This window comes from Scyliorhinus canicula, chromosome 1 (genome assembly GCF_902713615.1).
Source record: "Scyliorhinus canicula chromosome 1, sScyCan1.1, whole genome shotgun sequence".
Taxonomy (NCBI): domain Eukaryota; kingdom Metazoa; phylum Chordata; class Chondrichthyes; order Carcharhiniformes; family Scyliorhinidae; genus Scyliorhinus; species Scyliorhinus canicula.
Genome location: NC_052146.1, coordinates 142,919,615 through 142,938,637, shown reverse-complemented (window position 1 = coordinate 142,938,637; position 19,023 = coordinate 142,919,615). Strand labels below are relative to the sequence as shown.

Genomic DNA, 19,023 nt, shown 5'->3' with positions numbered 1-19,023 from the left:
TGGTAGAACCCTCAAGAGTATTGACAGTCAGAGAGATCTTGGTGTACAGGTCCACAAGTCACTGAAAGGGGCAACACAGGTGGAGAAGGTAGACAAGAAGGCATTGAGTATAAAAATTGGCAAGTCATGTTGCAGCTGTATAAAACCTTAGTTAGGCCACATTTGGAGTACAGTGTTCAATTCTGGTCGCCACACTACCAGAAGGATGTGGAGGCTTTAGAGAGGGCGTGGAAGAGATTTACCAGGAAGTTGCCTGGTATGGAGGGCATCAGCTATGAGGAGAGGTTGAATAAACTTTGTTTGTTCTCACTAGAATGAAGGAGGTTGAGGGGCGACCTGATAGAGGTCTACAAAATTATGAGGGGCATAGACAGAGTGGATAGTCAGAGACTTTATCCCAGGGTAGAGGGGTCAATTACTAGGGAGCATAGGTTTAAGGTGCGAGGGGCAAGGTTTAGAGGAGATGTACGAGGCAAGTTTTTTTACACAGAGGGTAGTGGGTGCCTGGAACTCGCTGCCGGAGGAGGTGGTGGAAGCAGGGACGATAGTGACGTTTAACGGGCATCTTGCCAAACACATGAATGGGATGGGAATAGAGAGATACAGAGCCCGGAAGTGTAGAAGGTTTTAGTTCAGACGGGCAGCATGGTCAGCGCAGGCTTGGAGGGCCGAAGGGCCTGTTCTGTGCTGTACTTTTCTTTGTTCTTTGTTCTTTGACTCCACGGCCCATCCACTAGTTGCCTCTTGCTAATCCCCCTGCCATGGCAGACTCCCTCCCCAACCCCACCCTCTGACCAGCCAGTCATCGGCAGCCCACCATCATGCCTCCAGGAACATTCCCTACCTCCTCTCTCTCCCTCAGCAGGCACAGCAGCTGTTTCCCGATTTTTAAAGCTATAAGTGAACCTCACCGTTGGTAATTTCTCCTGGCAATTGCGGAGCTTTGTCGGAGCCCTGGAGAATACCGGGCCGGGCCAGTTATTGATATGCCAGTGGCGTTTACTGTATGTGCGGAGTAGGAAGCATTGATGCCGCTCTTGGGACACTGGAGCATGGCATTCCATCAGGCCACCCGATACGGACCACGATTATCTGCGATTTGCAATTCCGGCGTCGCTGGATGGAGAATTCCACCCGAGGATAATAATAATCGCTTATTGTCACAAGTAGGCTTCAATGAGGTTACTGTGAAAAGCCCCTAGTCGCCACATTCTGGCGCCTGTTTGGGGTGGCTGGTATGGGAATTGAACCCACGCTGCTGGCCTTGCTTTGCATTACAAGCCAGCTGTTTAGTCCACTTAGCTAAACCAGCTCCAATGAGGGAGGTTTCCTAAAATGGCCGAAGCCCTGATGTGACTAACTGTAATGTAAATGAGGGCTAAAATAATGAGGATCCAGGGATTCTTTAGAAATACAGACATTTAAAAATAAATAAGTTTAGAGTACCCAATTATCTTTTTTCCCAATTAAGGGGCAATTTAGAGAGGCCAATCCACATACCCTGCACATGGGTTGTGGGGGTGAAACCCAAGCAGACACGGGAGAATGTGCAAACTCCACACAGACAGTGACCCAGGACCGGGATTCAAACCCGGGTCCTCAGCGCTGTAGGCAGCAGTGCTAACCACTGCATCACCTTGCTGTCCCAGAAATACAGTCATAATTCATGATTTGAAGGGCCTTGTTGCGTGGTGCATGAAAGTACTTGCATTCAGTGTTTCTTCTTCCTATACAGGGATTTAATCAAAGTATCAGTTTGCTCATGTTCTCATAAGAAACTTTGCTGAAAAGCTGTAATGATAATGTACCTTCAGATAAGCTGCATAGATATTTTCAAAAAATAGAAAACCGCCAATTTTAAAGCTTTGGGTAGAGGCAGGATGAAAATAAAGTGCAAAGGAGGGATGGATAAGTGAAAAGGAGAGAGTAAGCCATGCTACAAGCTTGACTATGATCTTATATTGATTTTTGTTTAGCTAATGTAGGCTAGGCGCGCGCTCAGGATTGTTCTGGAAGTGCTTCCCAAATGTGGAAGCAAATGTAACAGTAGGCATTTTGGTTGGGTTTTGTAAGTGCGGATAAGTTGAGTATGGTTTGTACTCTGCCTATTGTGTACAACCAAAAGAACAGCCGAAATATGTGGCTTCACTCTAACAGTAAAGTTCATACATGGCATTTCTCAAATGCGTGCTGGGCAGAACATCTTTTTGGATTGATGACAGTATCCCGTTAATGGAAAATACCACTTGCATAGCCACTGCATAGTAGCAGTGTGAAACACATTCAAATTCCAGTCAGACTTGACTTGCAAATCCTGACTTGTTTTGACTTTTTCGCCTGTCGTGTTAATTGTTGTGATGTTTTGAAATTTGGCATTCTTGTATTTGTCTCTTGGGTGCAAGATGAAAAGCTTCAGCAGCAAGCCTCCCTTTTCAACAAAACTTCACTCATGGCAATAGATTGGAGAACTTGGGACTGTTCTTCTTGTTGAAGAAAAGGTTGCGAGGAGATTTGATAGAGGTATTCAGAATAGATCAGGAAAAACTGTTCACATTAATGGCAGAATTGAGAACAAGAGGCCACACAGTTTTGGTAATTGGCACAAGATGCAATAGCGACAAGAGGAAAAACTATTTTACTCAGAGATTGGTTGGGATCTGGAATGCACGGCTTGAGAGTGTTGTTTTTCTATTCATTCATGGGATGTGTGTAACATTGGCTGGGCGAACATTTATTGCCCCCGTCCCTCATTGCCCATGAACCGAAATGCAAGGCCATTTCAGAGGGCATTTAAGAGTCAACTTCATTGTTGTGGGCCTGAAGTTACATGGAGGCCAGACCGGATAAGGATGGCAGATTTCCTTCCCTGAAGGACATAACTGAACCATATGGGATTTTACAACAATCGGCAATGGTTTCATCATCATCATTGGACTTTTGATCCCATATTTCTCTTGAATTAAAATTCCACCATCTGTCATGGTGGTATTCGGACCCGTGCCCCCAATGTATTACCCTGGGTCTCTGGATTACAATTGCATTTTTAAAAAAGCAAATTCTCGAAGCAGAGTTGTTTGGCGTCATACTTTATGAAATCATCTCAATATCATGAGACTGCTTCCAGTGCTTATCAGTATGACCATCTCAGCACAAGGTCAAAGACCTATAAACATATAGGGAGGATGTAATTTTCCTATCCACAGCACATGCTGAGAAAAGTAAACCTGTACCAATAATTTGCCCTTGGGCGATAAGTAAATTGCAGGTTGTACAGCAGAGGGTCAGTTAAAGCCTGAACCTGGTACTTACTGTCCAGCTGTTTAAGGTTTCTGTTAAGAACTATCAGTTCAAAAGCAAAATACAACAGTTGTTTGAAATTTCAAACAACATAAAAAATGCTGCAACTGCTCAACAGGTCAGACAACACCTGTGAAGTGAGACAGAGTTAATGGGCAGCAATTAACGTCTGTGAGGCGGGCCCCCACCCACTGGCTGGAATGTTCCTTGTCACCTCCTCTCATGACGACCTGCTGCATTATGCCCCTCAGGCACCTAGATGGCCAGCACTTGACCCTCCCAAGGATCAAAGACCCCGAGGCGCAGCATTGTCACCTCCTCAACCCTCCAAGAGCTGCCAGCTAATCAGAGGCAGGAAGCTGTGCATTGCTGGCAGTGCTCCTCCCCCCCCCCCCCCCCCCCCCCCCACCCCCTCCAGTGCAGGGTCCGTTCATCAGGAATTGAGTGCTTGACAACTTGGCACCACCCCAGGAACCTGCAAGCAAACACGACAGGGCATTTGCTTTTCAGACTACCCACGTGATGACAAATGAGTATCATTTGCATACTTAAGATGCTCGATTAATGGCAAAGTGGGAAGGCCGTCCACAAGGCTTCCTGCCCCAGACATAACCAGGCAGGGAGGTGGTGGGGTCCACACCTGGAACCCACCTGCTCAGTTAAATGCATCAATTCTGCCCAATATTTCAGGCCATGAATTTATCGGAATTTATGTTCTGATGAAATAGCATCAATTTCCTCCTCTTCTTTTATTCACATTTGATTTCGCTTTTTGCGATTACTCCCCAGTATTACCTGATGGGTTGGGATGAAAGGGTGGTTCAAACAGTTGCTGCCAAGTCCTTCAGAGCGCTACCCTTAAATTGAGTACTTTGTCATTACTCCCATTGAGGCGGCTACCTCTGCACAGTAAACCCCATCAACAGCCTGGCTTTGATATCCAGCATAGACTTAGCATTGTGCCATGATCGTTTGGTAATCATTGCATGCTTCCTTTGCAGCACTTTCAAAATCAACAAATATCAGCTACAGAGATCTGAGTTATTTCCACAAGCAAACACAGAGAAGGTTTATTTATTTCTGAATATGGCCTGAACTATCCTCGTATCAGTACCTGTAAACAGATTTGCTTGGATGTATTCCTCACTTGCAATTAACAACCGTGGAAATGAGTTCGCCGGAGAGCACATTGGTAGCAGATTTGCACAGATTAAAAATATGAAACACTTCAAGTCAAGTACCACTGTGCCTTTTCTGCAGCTTGGGAAGCATGGAAATGCGCTGTTAGTATTGTATTTAATGGTAGTTGGACTGATGGAACCATTAAACACAATAATAAGAATTGCCTGTGGTACACCTCAAGAATTTTTCACAGCTCAACCGTAAAAGTTTCAATTTCCTCCTTTGCGGTGTTTATGTAAATGAATAAAATGACTCTCATGAAGGAAGTGCTCCTTATCTCTTGCATCGGCAACATACTGCCACCATGGGTTTGAATTCCTCACCCCACCGGATTCTGAGTCCAATGCTGTTTTCCAGATGTCAAATGGATGCGATCAAGTGTTTTGGTCAGGTTCCAATTTATTCTTAATTAATTTGCATCATTTTCATTCTGACTGACGATTGGTCACGCCACCTATGCACACTTTATTGATAGAGGCACTTCTCCATAAGAAAGTTGTCACAAAGTATGCGCATTTGTCAGTTAGCTGCCTAAACTGAAGTAAACTAATTGGACCTATCGCCCGCCTCTTGTCTCCCTTTGATCACCAACCATCCCAACCCCCACAACTCTGAACTTCACCTGGCGTCCTGAGGCTCAAGGATGAATTTGTTCTCCCTATTCCAGTACACCACTGGAACTGCACTCCGCTTTAGATGGTGTCCAGTTCCTACCCAGGTAACCCGACTAAGCGGCACAATCAAATTCTTTTTCTCGATGAAATCTCATAACCAGATCCTCTTTTAAACAGTTTCATCATCAGAAATCCTTCCAAAGGAAGGAATCCAATTATGAGGATTCCTTTATTTCACAAATCCAAACTGAGATTAACTTCATTAACCCGAGACATTTTTCACTTTCTGACTGCTCTTTTGTTTTTAAACATTCTTTTCTCAAAAAGGCAGGTGTGGGTGACTTGACCATTGGAATTGTCTGTACGATGTTTAAATGATGCAAAATAAATACAGGTTATGAATGAAAATGGCCCCTGGTGCTGCTTTAGCTGTCACATGGTTTCCTCGATTCAATTTGTGCCTCCTCTGAATTGCCGTCATCACTCACAATAACAAAGAGTTCCATTTATATAACAGGACAAATCTTTAATCTCACCCCGCTCCTCTCACGGGGTGAGTGCAGCGGTGGACAGGCATGAAAGATTACTGCCAGCGTGCTAATTTGATGTCACCATTGTGCCACGACCGATTTGACACAGGACAGGGGAAGACGGGGAGGCAATTTGCCTGATTTAGATAAGTGGTCAACTGATCTTGTTAATAGGTTTTGTGCCAGCTCATCAAATTAGGTGGGCCCATAACAGGGAGCATGGTTGAGACGGGCACTCAACCATTGGCACACAGGTGCCATTTGGTGAGCAGAGGTAGCAGAGTGAGTGGACTGTACTTGATTTGGCAGTGGAGGGGGTTGAGACTCTCCAGAAATTGCGGGACCATAAGGGACCTTGGGGGCTCAGAGGTCGTTGTGAGTGAAGTTAATGATGAGCAAGGCAAGGCAACAGCTGGACACGGGATTAAGTTTTTCAGAGGCTGTCTCAAGCAGTGATAAGGATCAACATCCTCAGGAGCAGATGTGAAGTCCTGTAAAGGAGGAGGCAGTGGAGAGGAACGTGCGGCAGGAAAACAATGGAGATTCTTCCCACAGCATCGAGTGAACCACCATGGAAAAGAACAACCTGGAAGTGTCAGGAAACCAATGCCACATGGGACTGCACCTATCTAGACAGATGGTTCCTGAGTTATGCAATCATGTACTAAAGCACCTCAACTTGCAACCACTCAAAATGCCATATCAGTAGGTGTCCAATTTATTGACCTCCGTCTCTTCCCAAGGATTAGCAGCAGGCCTTGGTAGAGTCTCTGAAATGGGAGCAGATCACAGAATCTCAATTATTACTGATGCCCTAATTGCAGGACCTGAGCAGTGCCTTGCAGCTGTCAAGGAAAGTGGGATTCACCTCCATCGCTGAATACTTTCAAATATAGGGCATCTTTGATTACCCCTTGCCTTTGCCTCCATGATCGCCCGCCGTAGAATTTTGCTCAGCTGGCAGTCAGCAGCACCACCAAAAGCTGCAGACTGGCTGTCCGACCTATCGGAATTTCTCCAAATGGAGAAAATCAAATTTGCCATCCGTGGGTCAAAAGAGGGCTTCTGCGAAACATGGGAGCCATTCAGCCGACTGTTCCGGGACCTGTTTGTGGCCAACACATAAATAAATTAGTAGCCAGGAGCCAGGGGGAAGAAGCCAGGACAAAATAGAAAGATGAAAGTGAGGGTGGACCCGGAGGATGGGCAGAGGGTTGGGGGGGGGGGGGGGTGTGTGGAGCAAGGTGAGGGAACAAAACTCGGCAAGAAAGAATGGGGGGAGGGGGCAGCATTGGAGAAGGGGGGGTGGAGTAAGGTGGGAGGGGGAAGCGGGGGAGGAGGAGAGAGCAAAAAAGGAGAGCCAGCAAGGGGAAGAGATAAGAGAACAAAAAACAACGGGGAGAGCACAGGGGAAGACAACAGCAGCAGCAACTACAGCACGGTGAGAGAATGGAAGGAAAAACAGGAAGGAGAAACGAGCAATGGCCGACACCGAGGCACCTGCACAATAGAATATAAAAAACATTAGGGGGCACCAACCAGGTACCCCCTCCACCCTAGTTTGATGTTCTGTAAAAAGAGAGAGAAAATAGAAGAGAGGGGCGGAAAGACTCCCTGTCCTGTTATATTTCCTAGATTCTATATGTTTTGCTTAGCGATGTGTATACCTGTACTTATAACATGTACAATGCCCAATAAAAGCCATTAAAAAGAAATATTTGATTGCCTCCATGAAACCATGGGAAGAGATTTCACTCTCTAAACGCTCAGCTGGTCCGTAACCACAAGCAGAGTTTCATATATTTGTCAGCTCACTATCCCAGCAACTTCTATGATTCCTTTATCATCCAGCAGGCTGAGTACAGTGCCCTTCATACCACCAGACAAACTCTGTGAATGAATTCTACGGTACAACCGATGTTCTGAGAAGGCAGGGGCCGGGGTTCTCTGTTGCGAATCCGCCCTGCTACCGCTGCGAGCAAAATTGAAGAATTTGGCATTTGCTGGTGCACATCTGTTGAGCGATCTCATTGTCCTTCAAAGACCTTTGCTTACCTTCACCACTTCACGCTTTTCGAGTTGCGCCATTAAAGAATGGAAGCCTGCATGTTTGAAGTCATGTGTCGAGATTTACAGGATTAACGAGAGATAAAAAAAAGTGTACATTAACAACCAAAATAAACTCTAGTGCATCACTCAGCACTCTGTCTGGTGCCATCGCCTCTGCTCTCAGCCATTCTACATGCTGCTGCCATTGTGGCTGCAGAAGACATGGAGGCAGCCTGCTTAATTGTCTCTGCTAATGGCTGTGATGCCCTTGGAAGTGCCAGTCTAGAAGCTGCTGCATTAACGTCAATGAAGGAGCAGCCCCCGTCACAGGCCCCTGCTGGATGGATGCCCCCTCAATCAAAGGGGCCAAGGAAGCTGATGATAACTTGGACACCCCATGAGGGAAGGCCCCCCCAGCCTCACTCAATGCTGCCTCAGCCCTTTGCTGGAACTCTGGATGGCTGGAGGGGACTACCAGCTAGGCCGCAGCTGGCATTCACTCCATGCATTTTGGTGCCTCCAGCACCACTGACCTGACAGTGCTGCAGGTCATCGGATGCATGCTATGAATGCAATGTCAGTGCACTGATCTTGCAACTACTCCAAGTATGGCTTCCTGTGGCTCTTCATGAGGCTGTACCCTTTGTTAATGGAGAAACTCATGTGCTCAAATCCCTGAACAATAATGGTGCAATTGAGCCTAATGGAGTCCTTCATTTTCAGTTCATGCCTTCGCAGTGCATCGGGGGAACTCTATGGGTATGCGTTTCACACTGCTGGTCTTAGTTGAGCCGTCTCGCTTGTGACTCCTGAGGCCCTGCCTCTGCATTGAGTTCTATGGGGGCACTGCCCACAGCTGCCTCTGCCTCTCTCCTGTCCACTATTGTCATGCTTATCATCCACCAGCTTTCTTCAACCAGGCACAAGGACCCGCCAATGTGAGTGTCTCTGCACTGGTGGAGGGTGCGCTTGTTTGATCTGACAGTGCTGGCCTGCTGTCTCAAGTGATGTAACAGTTTTATGGTGCTCGATGTTCCGTCCCAACAGCTGGCCAATGGGGTTTCCAATTGTGGGTACCCGCTCAGCGTCGGGAAATCCACGGGCGTGACTGCGCTGCCGATGAAACGGAGGATCCTGCCGAAGAAGTAGATCCTGAAAACCAGCCATTGACAGCAGAGGCCTTGACAGTGCTGAGTCTTTGACATGCCGTCGGATAGGGAGGAATCCATGCCACTCCCTTCATCTACATATTAGTATAGTGTTTCAATCTTTCCTTCATTAAACCTCCATTACCTATTTGGTTCTCACGGTGCCATCCTGTTGATTTCCATCATTCGCTTTCTTCAGGACAACCACAAGAACAAGCTGGGGCACTCCTCCTCCATTGTGAAACCTCTTCCTCAAATCATGTGCCTTTACCTTCTGCAATGTCAAAAGTGAACAGATACGATAATGTTGATTTCCCCGACCAATGCCAGTGAGTCATTTACACAAGTTGCATGTGATGGAACCATCAATTCTACGGACACGTGCTTGTAGGATTAAAATAGCGGTTTTCATATACTTACAACAGAGCCAGCCTATTCGCCGTTGAACTCTCGATGAACTGGCTGGCTGGCTCTGTGGCACGGATCTTTATACAGCAGCTCCAGGGGGAGGAGTTCTGGGTGGAGCCAAGGGGGGAGCCCAGTACAAACTCTCGAGTACTCCCAGAGCTACTCCCCTGGTGGTCACGTAGTGCAACTGCACTTACAATATCAGTACGTATATACAATGAGAACAGAGTGACATTGGTAACTGAAAATACCGTGTGAATCTCATTCACCACAGCATGTACCAGTGATGCCATTTCCTCACCATTGCTCGGGCTTGGCCAATTTCTGAAGGGTCAGTGATTACCCTTGCCAAGTTGCCTGTGCTGGGGATCGAGCCCGGGGTTGCCCTGCCCTAATGAAGTGGGGTGAGAGGGGGCTTGGGCACCCCGTAATGGGTAGGTTGGGACATTGGAGAGGGCGTGGGGGTCCAGATGCTGTGGTGGGGTGTTGAGAGATTGGGGCGGCAATTACAAATGGAGCCGCAGTCTCTTCTTGCACTGACGAGCTCAGCTCAGGAAATGAATGTAGATCTGGCCTTGGTGGGACATTCCTTGCTGAGTCTCGTTTAATACAGTAGCAGGGTAGTTCTCAGCCTCCAAGAAATATGTCCAAAACGGGACTTTTTTTTGTTAAATCACGTTTTATATATAAACATCCATGACTTTTTTACATTTGTTGTGATTCTCCACCATCATCTCCACCAAATCCCCACTCCCGGATTCCTAACTAACATGCAACCAAGTTGTATTTGACAACTGGCCAGGTGAGCACCATCAATTTATAGCTCAGAATATCCAGGAAAATGTGTTGTAAGAAGCAACTGTTTCATTTGAGTTCATTGTGCTGTAACATCACAAATTGCCTTTAATAATACAGTTACAGAGTGGACATAACCTTTCCAGGGTTTGTCATCATTGAACATTAATGTAATTCATTTTTGCAAATAAATAAACAGTCAAGTAATTAACAATTTCAATGCATTTTTTTTTATTAAAGAAAACCCCAGAGAATCTTGCTTTGACCCTGGAACCATTAAGAATGGCACAAGGGTGGGAACGTACCTCAAACTTGGATCCACAGTGACCTTTTACTGTGACAGCGGCTATGAGATTGTTGGTTATTCAACTCTGACTTGCATCATGGGAGGAGATGGGAAGCCTTCCTGGAACAAGCCTGTTCCATCCTGTTCAGGTAACTGCACTTTATGTGGAAAGGATCATTCCAAATATATATGTACAAAATTCAGTTTGCAATGGTAGTAATCACCATTCTCTTGCTATAAGCAAAAATGTCAATATTTTAGTCCCCTGTTTCTTCCCCTCCACCATTCTATTTTATAAACCATTTCTGTTCTGGTTTTGCAGATGCCAACATAGCATACACCATTCGTGCCCAGGTGCCTGGGCAACTCATTTTTTCTTGATGAATCTCCACACAACAAATTTATAAAATTGGAAACTGCTGACATTCACTCTCTAATTTTTCTCACAATGATTATATCCTTATCAACTCCCTGAATGATATGGTTGGTATTGAAGTCTCATTATAGGATTCACAGCAGCGACGTTTTAATGATTTTTTTTTGTCTTCATTACATTTTTGATGATCCCACAGAACAGATCTTCCTGCTCCTTTTACAACCCGCCCAACTTATATTCTGTGATCTGCAAACCAGATAAGTTCTATAATGGCTGGGTGATCTGCCAGGCCAGATTTCCATCCATGCACTGAATGAAAATATTTATGCTCTTGTGTTGTGTTTCTTTGTGTCACTGGCTGTTACTGGACAAGAGAATCAGGATTGACACACATGTCTATGCGCAGTCATGCTCGACAGTATTCACTTGGCTCAAAGATCATATTGTGAAAGAGCAAGTGCCCATTCTCTTTTCGTGAACCGCAGTCATTGGGTGGAACCCAATGTTGCATCTGAAAAAGATGCCTATTAGCTGGGAATAAAAAAACATAAAAATAAATGTTAATTGGTGGGTTTCATGAAAGAGCAAGAAAATAGTTACAAAACTGCAGCCAGTAAACATTGTAAACATTGGAAAACCAGCCCATCATATCACTCAGGAGACCATTTTGCAAAATGTTATCAGTGGTGAGCATGTTTTCTGAATTTTCAAAAGATAGCGTTCCGAATATAATCACATCATAAATTAATAATTCATATTTAATGACAAACGTTACTGGTAAAGCTGTCTCGATAGTGTTTCATATCCTTGCAAAGATTTATTTCTACGGGTTACCCCTTTCAGGGGCTTAAGCTTCCCCAAGATTCATTTTGGAAACTGGGCTTTGTTGTCCTTTTATGCCCATGGGCGGCATGTAGCACAGTGGTTAGCACTGTTGCTGCACAGCGCCAGGGACACGGGTTCGATTCCAGGCTTGGGTCACTGCCTGTGCGGAGTCTGCACATTCTCCCCGTGTCTGCGTGGGTTTCCTCCGGGTGCTCCGGTTTCCTCCCACAAGGTGAATTGGACATTCTGAATTCTCCCTCACTGTACCCGAACAGGCGCCGAAGTGTGGTGACTAGGGGAATTTTACAGTAACTTCAGTGCAGTGTTAATGTAAGCCTACTTGTGACAATAATAAAGATTATTGATTATTAATTAACAGGCAACTGCAACATGCCCTATTTTCCTCAAATTATAATTTCATTTTTTTTTGTCTGATTTGAATTATTTGATATTTGTTTCTTCTGAAGTATCCAGGGCTGGATCCTCTATTTTTGGGACTATGTCCCCATGCCATCGTAAAATCTGTGGACTTTCACGCCAGAAAATCTGGTATGAAAGGGCCACATATTCCTAGCCCTGCTGGGGACTAGTAGGGACCCGGCGTAAATCTAGCAGCTTTTGCTGCAGATATGGGCCCCCGCACTTCCGGGTCGGAGGTCGTGCATGTGCATGGCGGCAGCCTCCAGCGGCCGCGCCATGCTCCATGGCGGACTCAGACCGCGGAGCTGCACATTAAAAATAGACCCCCAGATCAGCCGCACGCCCGTCCCTTACCGCCCGCCCAAACATTGCCCGGCCACGTATAAGGCCTCCAATCAGCCCGCCCCTGACCAGGGCGGCCGCGGACTGAGTCCGCAGCCGCCATGCTAGTATCCCGATCGGCAGGACCATGAGTGATCCACGCCGTCGGGACTTCGGCCGCTCGGTGGCGAAGCGGGCCTCCAGCAATGGCCACAGGTACGTGCTTTGCGGCGTGGCATACTCTCTTGAGTACGTCGCTTTTCGGGGCCCGCAGAATTGGGGAACAGGCGCCGGTCCTCATTCCGTGCGGGGAAATGGATTCTTTGCCTCAGCACCGGTCGGGATTTCGGTGTCGGGTGCAGAGAATCCAGTCTCTGATATTCATTCCTTGCTTTTTGTCACACACTTCTCATGCAAAATCAAGTGACTCAGACATGAGCAATAGGACTCTTGTTAAATTTAATTTTTACCTGGAATTTCTAGTGATGCTATAAAGCACCCCTGTAATTAGAAAATAACATCTCTGGCTCGCTCCATGCAACACCACAAAAGAGCCGACTAATATACTGATAGTCTTGAGTTAGGAACATTAATGACATGAAAATGAAAAGGACTGTTACTTTCAAAATAATTTTAACCTGCCACTGTACACTGATTCTTTGTATTGACTTGTTCATTATGCACTATTCTAATCAGCATGCTTTCATGATCTAAATTTTAATCTGACCATTCTACCTGAATATAATGTTTGAAATATGATTTGGTATTTTTTGCATTTAATCATTAAAAAGCTAATTTCCTTTTAACTCTGGTTTCCTAATAAATAACTCAATAATCTGAGTGCATTTAGTTTATAAATATAATTAATTTTGGCACATTGGAAAAATTGAGGGTACAAATAACTGTTAGTGATAATAAATACATGTTTTAATGCTTTCATAAGTCATTGTTCCATGTGCACTTACAACATTAGAGTTAATGAACTTAAAAATGAACAGGCTAACATGTAGGAACGGGGCTAGGCCATCTAACTCAGGGTTCTTCAGGGTAGTGTCCTAGGCCCAATCTTCTTCGGCTGTTTTAACAATGACCTTCCTTTCAACATAAGGTCACGGGCGAAATTCTCCGACCCCCAGCAGGGTCGGAGAATTGCCTGGGGCCGCCGTAAATCCCGCCCCCGCCGTGGCAGAGATTCTCCGCCACCCTGGAAGTGACGGTGGCGGGAATCTCGCCACTCCGATCGGCGAGGCCGCTGCGGTGATTCTCCGGCCTGGATGGGCCGAAGTCCCGCCGCTAGGAGGCCTCTCCCGCCGCCGAGGTTTGAACCACCTCTGTAACGGCGGGATCAGCGGCGCGAGCGGGCCCCGGGGTCCTGGGGGGGGCGGGGGGCGATCGAACCCCGGGGGGTGCCCCCACGGTGGCCTGGCCCGCGATCAGCGCCCCCCGCCCAGACTCCGGGCCAGTGCCCTGGGGGCACTCTTTCTCTTTCCGCGGCCGCCATGGCGGAGAAGCGGAAGAGAAACCCACATCGCGCATGTGCCGGTGGTGACGTCAGCGGCAGCTGGCCGCTGACGTCACTGCGGGCGCATGCGCCGACCGGCGAAAGCCTTTCAGCCAGCCCCGCTGCCGGGGGCGCCGGTTTTTTGCGCCAGTCTTCTGCTGCCAAACGCTCCGGCGCGGGGCTAGCCCCCAAAGGTGGGGAGAATTCCCCACCTTTGGGGAGGCCCGACCCCGGAGTGGTTGGCGCCATTCCCCTACGCCGGGACCCCCCGTCACGCCGGGTAGGGGAGAATCCAGCACCAGATGTGGGAATATTCGCTGATGATTGCACAATGTTCAACACCATTCATGAATCCTCAGACACTAAGGTAGTCCACGTGCAAATACACCAAGACCTGGACAATATCCAGACTTGAGCCGACAAGTGGCAAGCAACATTAACATGACACAAGTGCCAGACAATGACCATCTCCAAAAAGAGAGAATCAAACAATCACCCCTTGATATTCAATGGCATTACCATCACTGAATCCCCCACTGTCAACATCCTGAGGGTTACCATTGACCACAAACTGAACTAAACTAGCCGTATAAACACTGTTGCTAGAAGAGCAGATCAGAGGATAGGAATCCTGCAGTGAGTAACTCACCTCCTGATTCCCCAAAGCCTGTCCACAGGTCAGGGCCGCGATTCTCCGCTCCCCATGCCAGGTGGGAGAATCACGGGAGGGCCGGGCGAATCACGCCACGCCGCCCTGACACCACCCGCGATTCTCCCACCCCCCCCAAAATAGCGTGTCGCGTTTTGTGACACGGCGCTCGGAGAATCGCTGTTCGCCGTTTTTCATGGCGACCGCCGATTCTCCGGCCCGGATGGGCCGAGCGGCCTGACGAACCTGACCGGTTCACGCCGGCGCCAACCACACCTGGTCGCTGCCAGCGTGAACAGCGCGCGACAGATAAGTGTGGGGCTGATCGTCGGGCCGGCGCCTCTAAGAGACACACTCTTTTCCCTCCGCCGCCCCGCAAGATCAAGCCGCCATGTCTTGTGGGACAGCGGAGGGGAAGACGGCAACCGCGCATGCGTGGGTTGCCGCCGGCCAACCTGCGCATGCGCGGCTGATGTCACTTAGGCGCCGCCGGCCGCGTCATTCTCGGCGTGCCACTTTGGCGCAAGCGTCAAGGCCCGGCGCCCGTGATTTGCGCACAGCCGCTCCTAGCCCCGGGGGGTTCAGCTGTTCTGCTGTTGAGTGAGATCATTGACGGGATCTTCCAGACCACCAACGCTGCCGAAGTCAATGGATGTTTGGCTGGCTGTCTGTATTTTCCGGTCTTATCCCGTGGTGGGGTGGGATAATCCTGGCCCATAACTCATCTGTGACTTACCTTGACATAAACTCTTGGTCCTGCATCCCATAATATGTCTTGCTCATCAATCTCAGATTTGAAATTAACCAGCGGTCTCGCATTAATGACCACATATAGGAAAGAATTCTGAAATTATGCCACCCTTTGTGTGCAGAAGTGTTTCCTAATTTGAAAATTTAGGCTCTAATTTTCAGAAGATTCCTTCCTCGTTCCAGGATGCCCAACCATTGAAAACGGTTTCTCTCCATCTACCCTACCTGTTCCCCTAATAATTTGAAATTTGGATCAAACAACCACTTAACCTTCTGATTTCTAGCAAATACAACATAGTTTGTACAATCTCTCTTTGTAATGTAACCCTTGGTTTCAGGTATCGTACTAATCAATCCCTGCTGCATTTCCTTCAAAGCCGACTATTCTACCTGAGGTGCAGTGCCCAGAACTGCTCCCATTTCTCCAGGTGTGGTTTACTCAGAGTTTTGTGTGAGTGAAATATAAGCTCCACACCCTTGTACTCTGGTCTTCTAGTTAGAAAAACTGGCATGCCATTAGCCCTTTTGATTATGGCGTTTGAATGATCTGCCCCCGAGTCTCTTTGGATTTCTGCTGTTTCTAGATTTACATTATTTAATAAGCCTCATGTTGTAACCTTTTCATATCCAAGTGGATGACTTTACATTTGTCTCCATTGAAATCTACTTGCCACAGTTTTTCCCATTCACTTAATCTATTACTGTATATCCATTTGTAATTTTGTGTTTCCATTCACACTGTTTATAATGCCATTTGTTTGTGGCATTGGCAAACTTGGTTATGTAATTTACTGTTCCATCATCTATGTATTTAATAAAAACAGTGAATCGTTGATGCTCCAATACAAATCTTTATAGAAAACAACTGGTATCATCCTGCCAATTAGAGTACCCATGCATTATACCCACTCTCTGTTCCCTGCTACTCAACCAATTTCCAAACCAGGTCAATAATTTATCTTCAATTCCATGAGCTCCAGCATTAGTTATTCACAGTTTTTTATAAGGCACTTCATCGAATACCTGCTGGAGGTCCATATAAATATCATATAGGCTGGGATTTTCCAAGCCCGCGCCAGGTCGGAGAATCGCCGTTGATGCCGGAAATTCCGCTCTGACACCGGGACGTGATTCTCCGGCGACCGGAGAATCGGCGGCAGTCGCATGCGTGCGGTCGACGCGGCGATTCCCCGCAGTCGACCAGCTAAGCTCCCGCCAAGTTCTGCCGGCGTGGTTCACATGTAGTACCGCCCGGCAGGAACTCGGACCCGCGGCCGTGGTAGCTGTCCTGGTGGCCGGGGGGGGGGGGGGGGGGGGGGGGGAATCAGACTCTGGGGGGGGCCTCCACGATGGCCAAGCCCGCAATCGGGGGCAACCAATCGGCGGGCGCGCATGAATCTGGGGGAGGGCTTACCTTCTTCCGCGTGGGCCCGCTGTGTCGCTACGCCATGTTGCACGGCAGTGCAGGGCCGCGTTTCGGCGCCAGAGCTGTGTGGAGCGCTCCTGCGCCATGCTGGCCCCCTGTGGGCCACTGAATCGCTGGGCCAAGTGGCCCATCGATGTCAGAGAATCCTGACCATAATTCCCCTGTCTACTAATTTATAGCTACCTCTTCAAAAATTCAATCTGATTCATCAGTCATGATGTAACTTTTACAAATCTAAGCTGGCTCTCTCTGATCAGCTGATAAGTTTCAAGGTGTTCAGCCACCCTATTCTTATAAAAGACCTGAATGATTTCCTCAAAGCAGATGTTAAGATAACTTTTCTATTGTCCTGTGGCTTTCCCCTCTCCACTTTCCTCAATGGCAGAGTGACATGCACAGTTTTCCAATCTCAGAGAAGCAGGGCTGGATTCTCCGATCTGGAGACTATGTCCCCACGCCGGCGTGGGAACGGTGGAAAACTGGTGCAAAACGGTCACCGATTCCCCGTTTTTCTGGGGGCTAGCAGGATGGCAGCATAGTGCTCCCGGCTCTCGCTGCCGATATGTCCCGGAGACTTGCCGGGTCCATGGCCACACATGCGAATGGCAGCTGCCTGCAGCGGCCACGCCATGCTTCGTGACGGAATCCGCTCGCGGACCCGGCCTGTAAAATAGTCCCCCCACTTTGGCCAGCCCGCAAGCCCCGGGCCGCCACACCACAGTGCCGCCAACCCCGAATAATGTCCCCCGCTGCCCGTGGATCGGCCCTCCCCCGAATGTGGCGCCGCTGGACTGAGTCCACACCTGCAATGCTGAGTTCCTGATGGAAGAGACCACACGTGTCCCACGCCGTTGGGAACTCGGCCGGTCGGAGGTGGAGAATCGGGTGGGGGGGGGGGGAGGGTGTGGTGGAACTCGGGCAATTCTCCGAGTACGCCGCTTTGGAGGGGGTGGAGCATCACAAAAGCACCGCCGCCCCGATTCTGTCCGAAAATATGATTTTCCGGCCATTCGCCGAATGTGATTTCGGCAACCGGAGAATCCAGCCCGCAATTCCTGAATTAAGAGAACTTTGGAAAACTAGAGAAATCTGCGATATTCTAACCAACTTCCTTTAAACCCGGAGATGGAAATTGGTGCTGGGGGTTTTTACTTTTTCATTACTATTGTCTTGATAGTGTTATTTTGCTTACATTAATTTTAGTGAATCCCTGTCCTTTCATCCCTGATGTAACACCTTTATTGAAATAGGAAACAGAAGAAATTATGCTGATATTGTAAGATTGTGTATGGTATTACCTCCCTGATAGTCTACTTCAGATGTTACAGTGCCAACTTTCTCCATTTACTATCTTTTGACACACACCATGTTGTGGGCATTTGCAATTCATTGGGACAGTGGAGGAGCATCGGACTTTAAACAAAGGAGTGACTTTTCCATGAGGCCTTTTCATGTTAAAGCTTTGTGATTGGACATGTGTCATGTCCAGCCATACATGAACAGTTTCATTTTGGTTACTGAGCCAACGGGAAAGTTTGCAGGGCTGAGTGAATACTGCCACTTAAAGTTGGACCCAAAGTGTCTTCTTTTTAAAAATAGTGTGGGTTCGTATTAACACCTTCTTATGAATCTTACTCATTGTGTGCATTGATATCTCGAACAATTCCTCAATTCTTTGTGCATTGCTGATGTTTGCTGAAGCTTTCTCTGTGCCTTGAGGAGAAATATATCCCAAGGAATGGAAAAGACAGTCGCCATAAAGGCTGGTAGATATAACCTCGGAAGATTGGTGGCAGTGTTTCTGGAGCTGCAAAACTGGAAGTACAGCAGCCTGGGCAACATTCCCACCTTCGAGGTGGGAAAAGTAACAATTGGATGTAATGAATGTTCACAGACTACTGAATTATGGTTCAATTTATATAGTCAGAAAATACTAGAATGGGGATTTATTAATGCATAATGTGTTGCCAGTCAAAGAGAAATCTCCACCACCCTATATTAGATCGGGTTATTGTTGCATTTTATGCCATTTTTGAAATCATTTTCTGCTTTATTTTCCAGCACCATGTGGAGGTCAATACTCTGTATCAGAAGGAGTGATTTTATCTCCAAACTACCCAAAGAACTACACTGGTGGACAGACATGTTTATATTCCATTATTGTGCCTAAGGACTATGGTATGGATGTCTCTCTCATTGAAACAACCTTACCAGAATTAAATGATTCCTGATCATCTATACAAGCATACATTTTCATTGCACGGTTCCCATTCTATATTATTATAAAGGTGACCTGCTAAGAGGTTGCAATTTCAATGCAGTATTTCTGTTTTTGTATGTTACTCAGCAATTATTCCCAATTCCTCTTTCCCTATCCATTATTATTTGTTAAATTAGCTTTGCGTTCGTAAAAGACTCATCAGTTGCACAGTGAGTCATGTTGTAA

The 19,023-nt window shown here is 47.2% G+C and overlaps 1 protein-coding gene across 1 annotated transcript in view; it reads left to right on the top strand.

Moving 5' to 3' along the window:
• Positions 1 to 19,023, top strand: part of csmd2 (CUB and Sushi multiple domains 2) — a 2,254,685-nt gene that overhangs the window by 1,924,634 nt on the left and 311,028 nt on the right. Inside the window, exons 30-31 of the mRNA XM_038801178.1 lie at positions 10,264 to 10,458; positions 18,639 to 18,755. Coding sequence (XP_038657106.1) covers positions 10,264 to 10,458; positions 18,639 to 18,755 — 312 coding nt within the window. The remainder of the gene's footprint in view (positions 1 to 10,263; positions 10,459 to 18,638; positions 18,756 to 19,023) is intronic.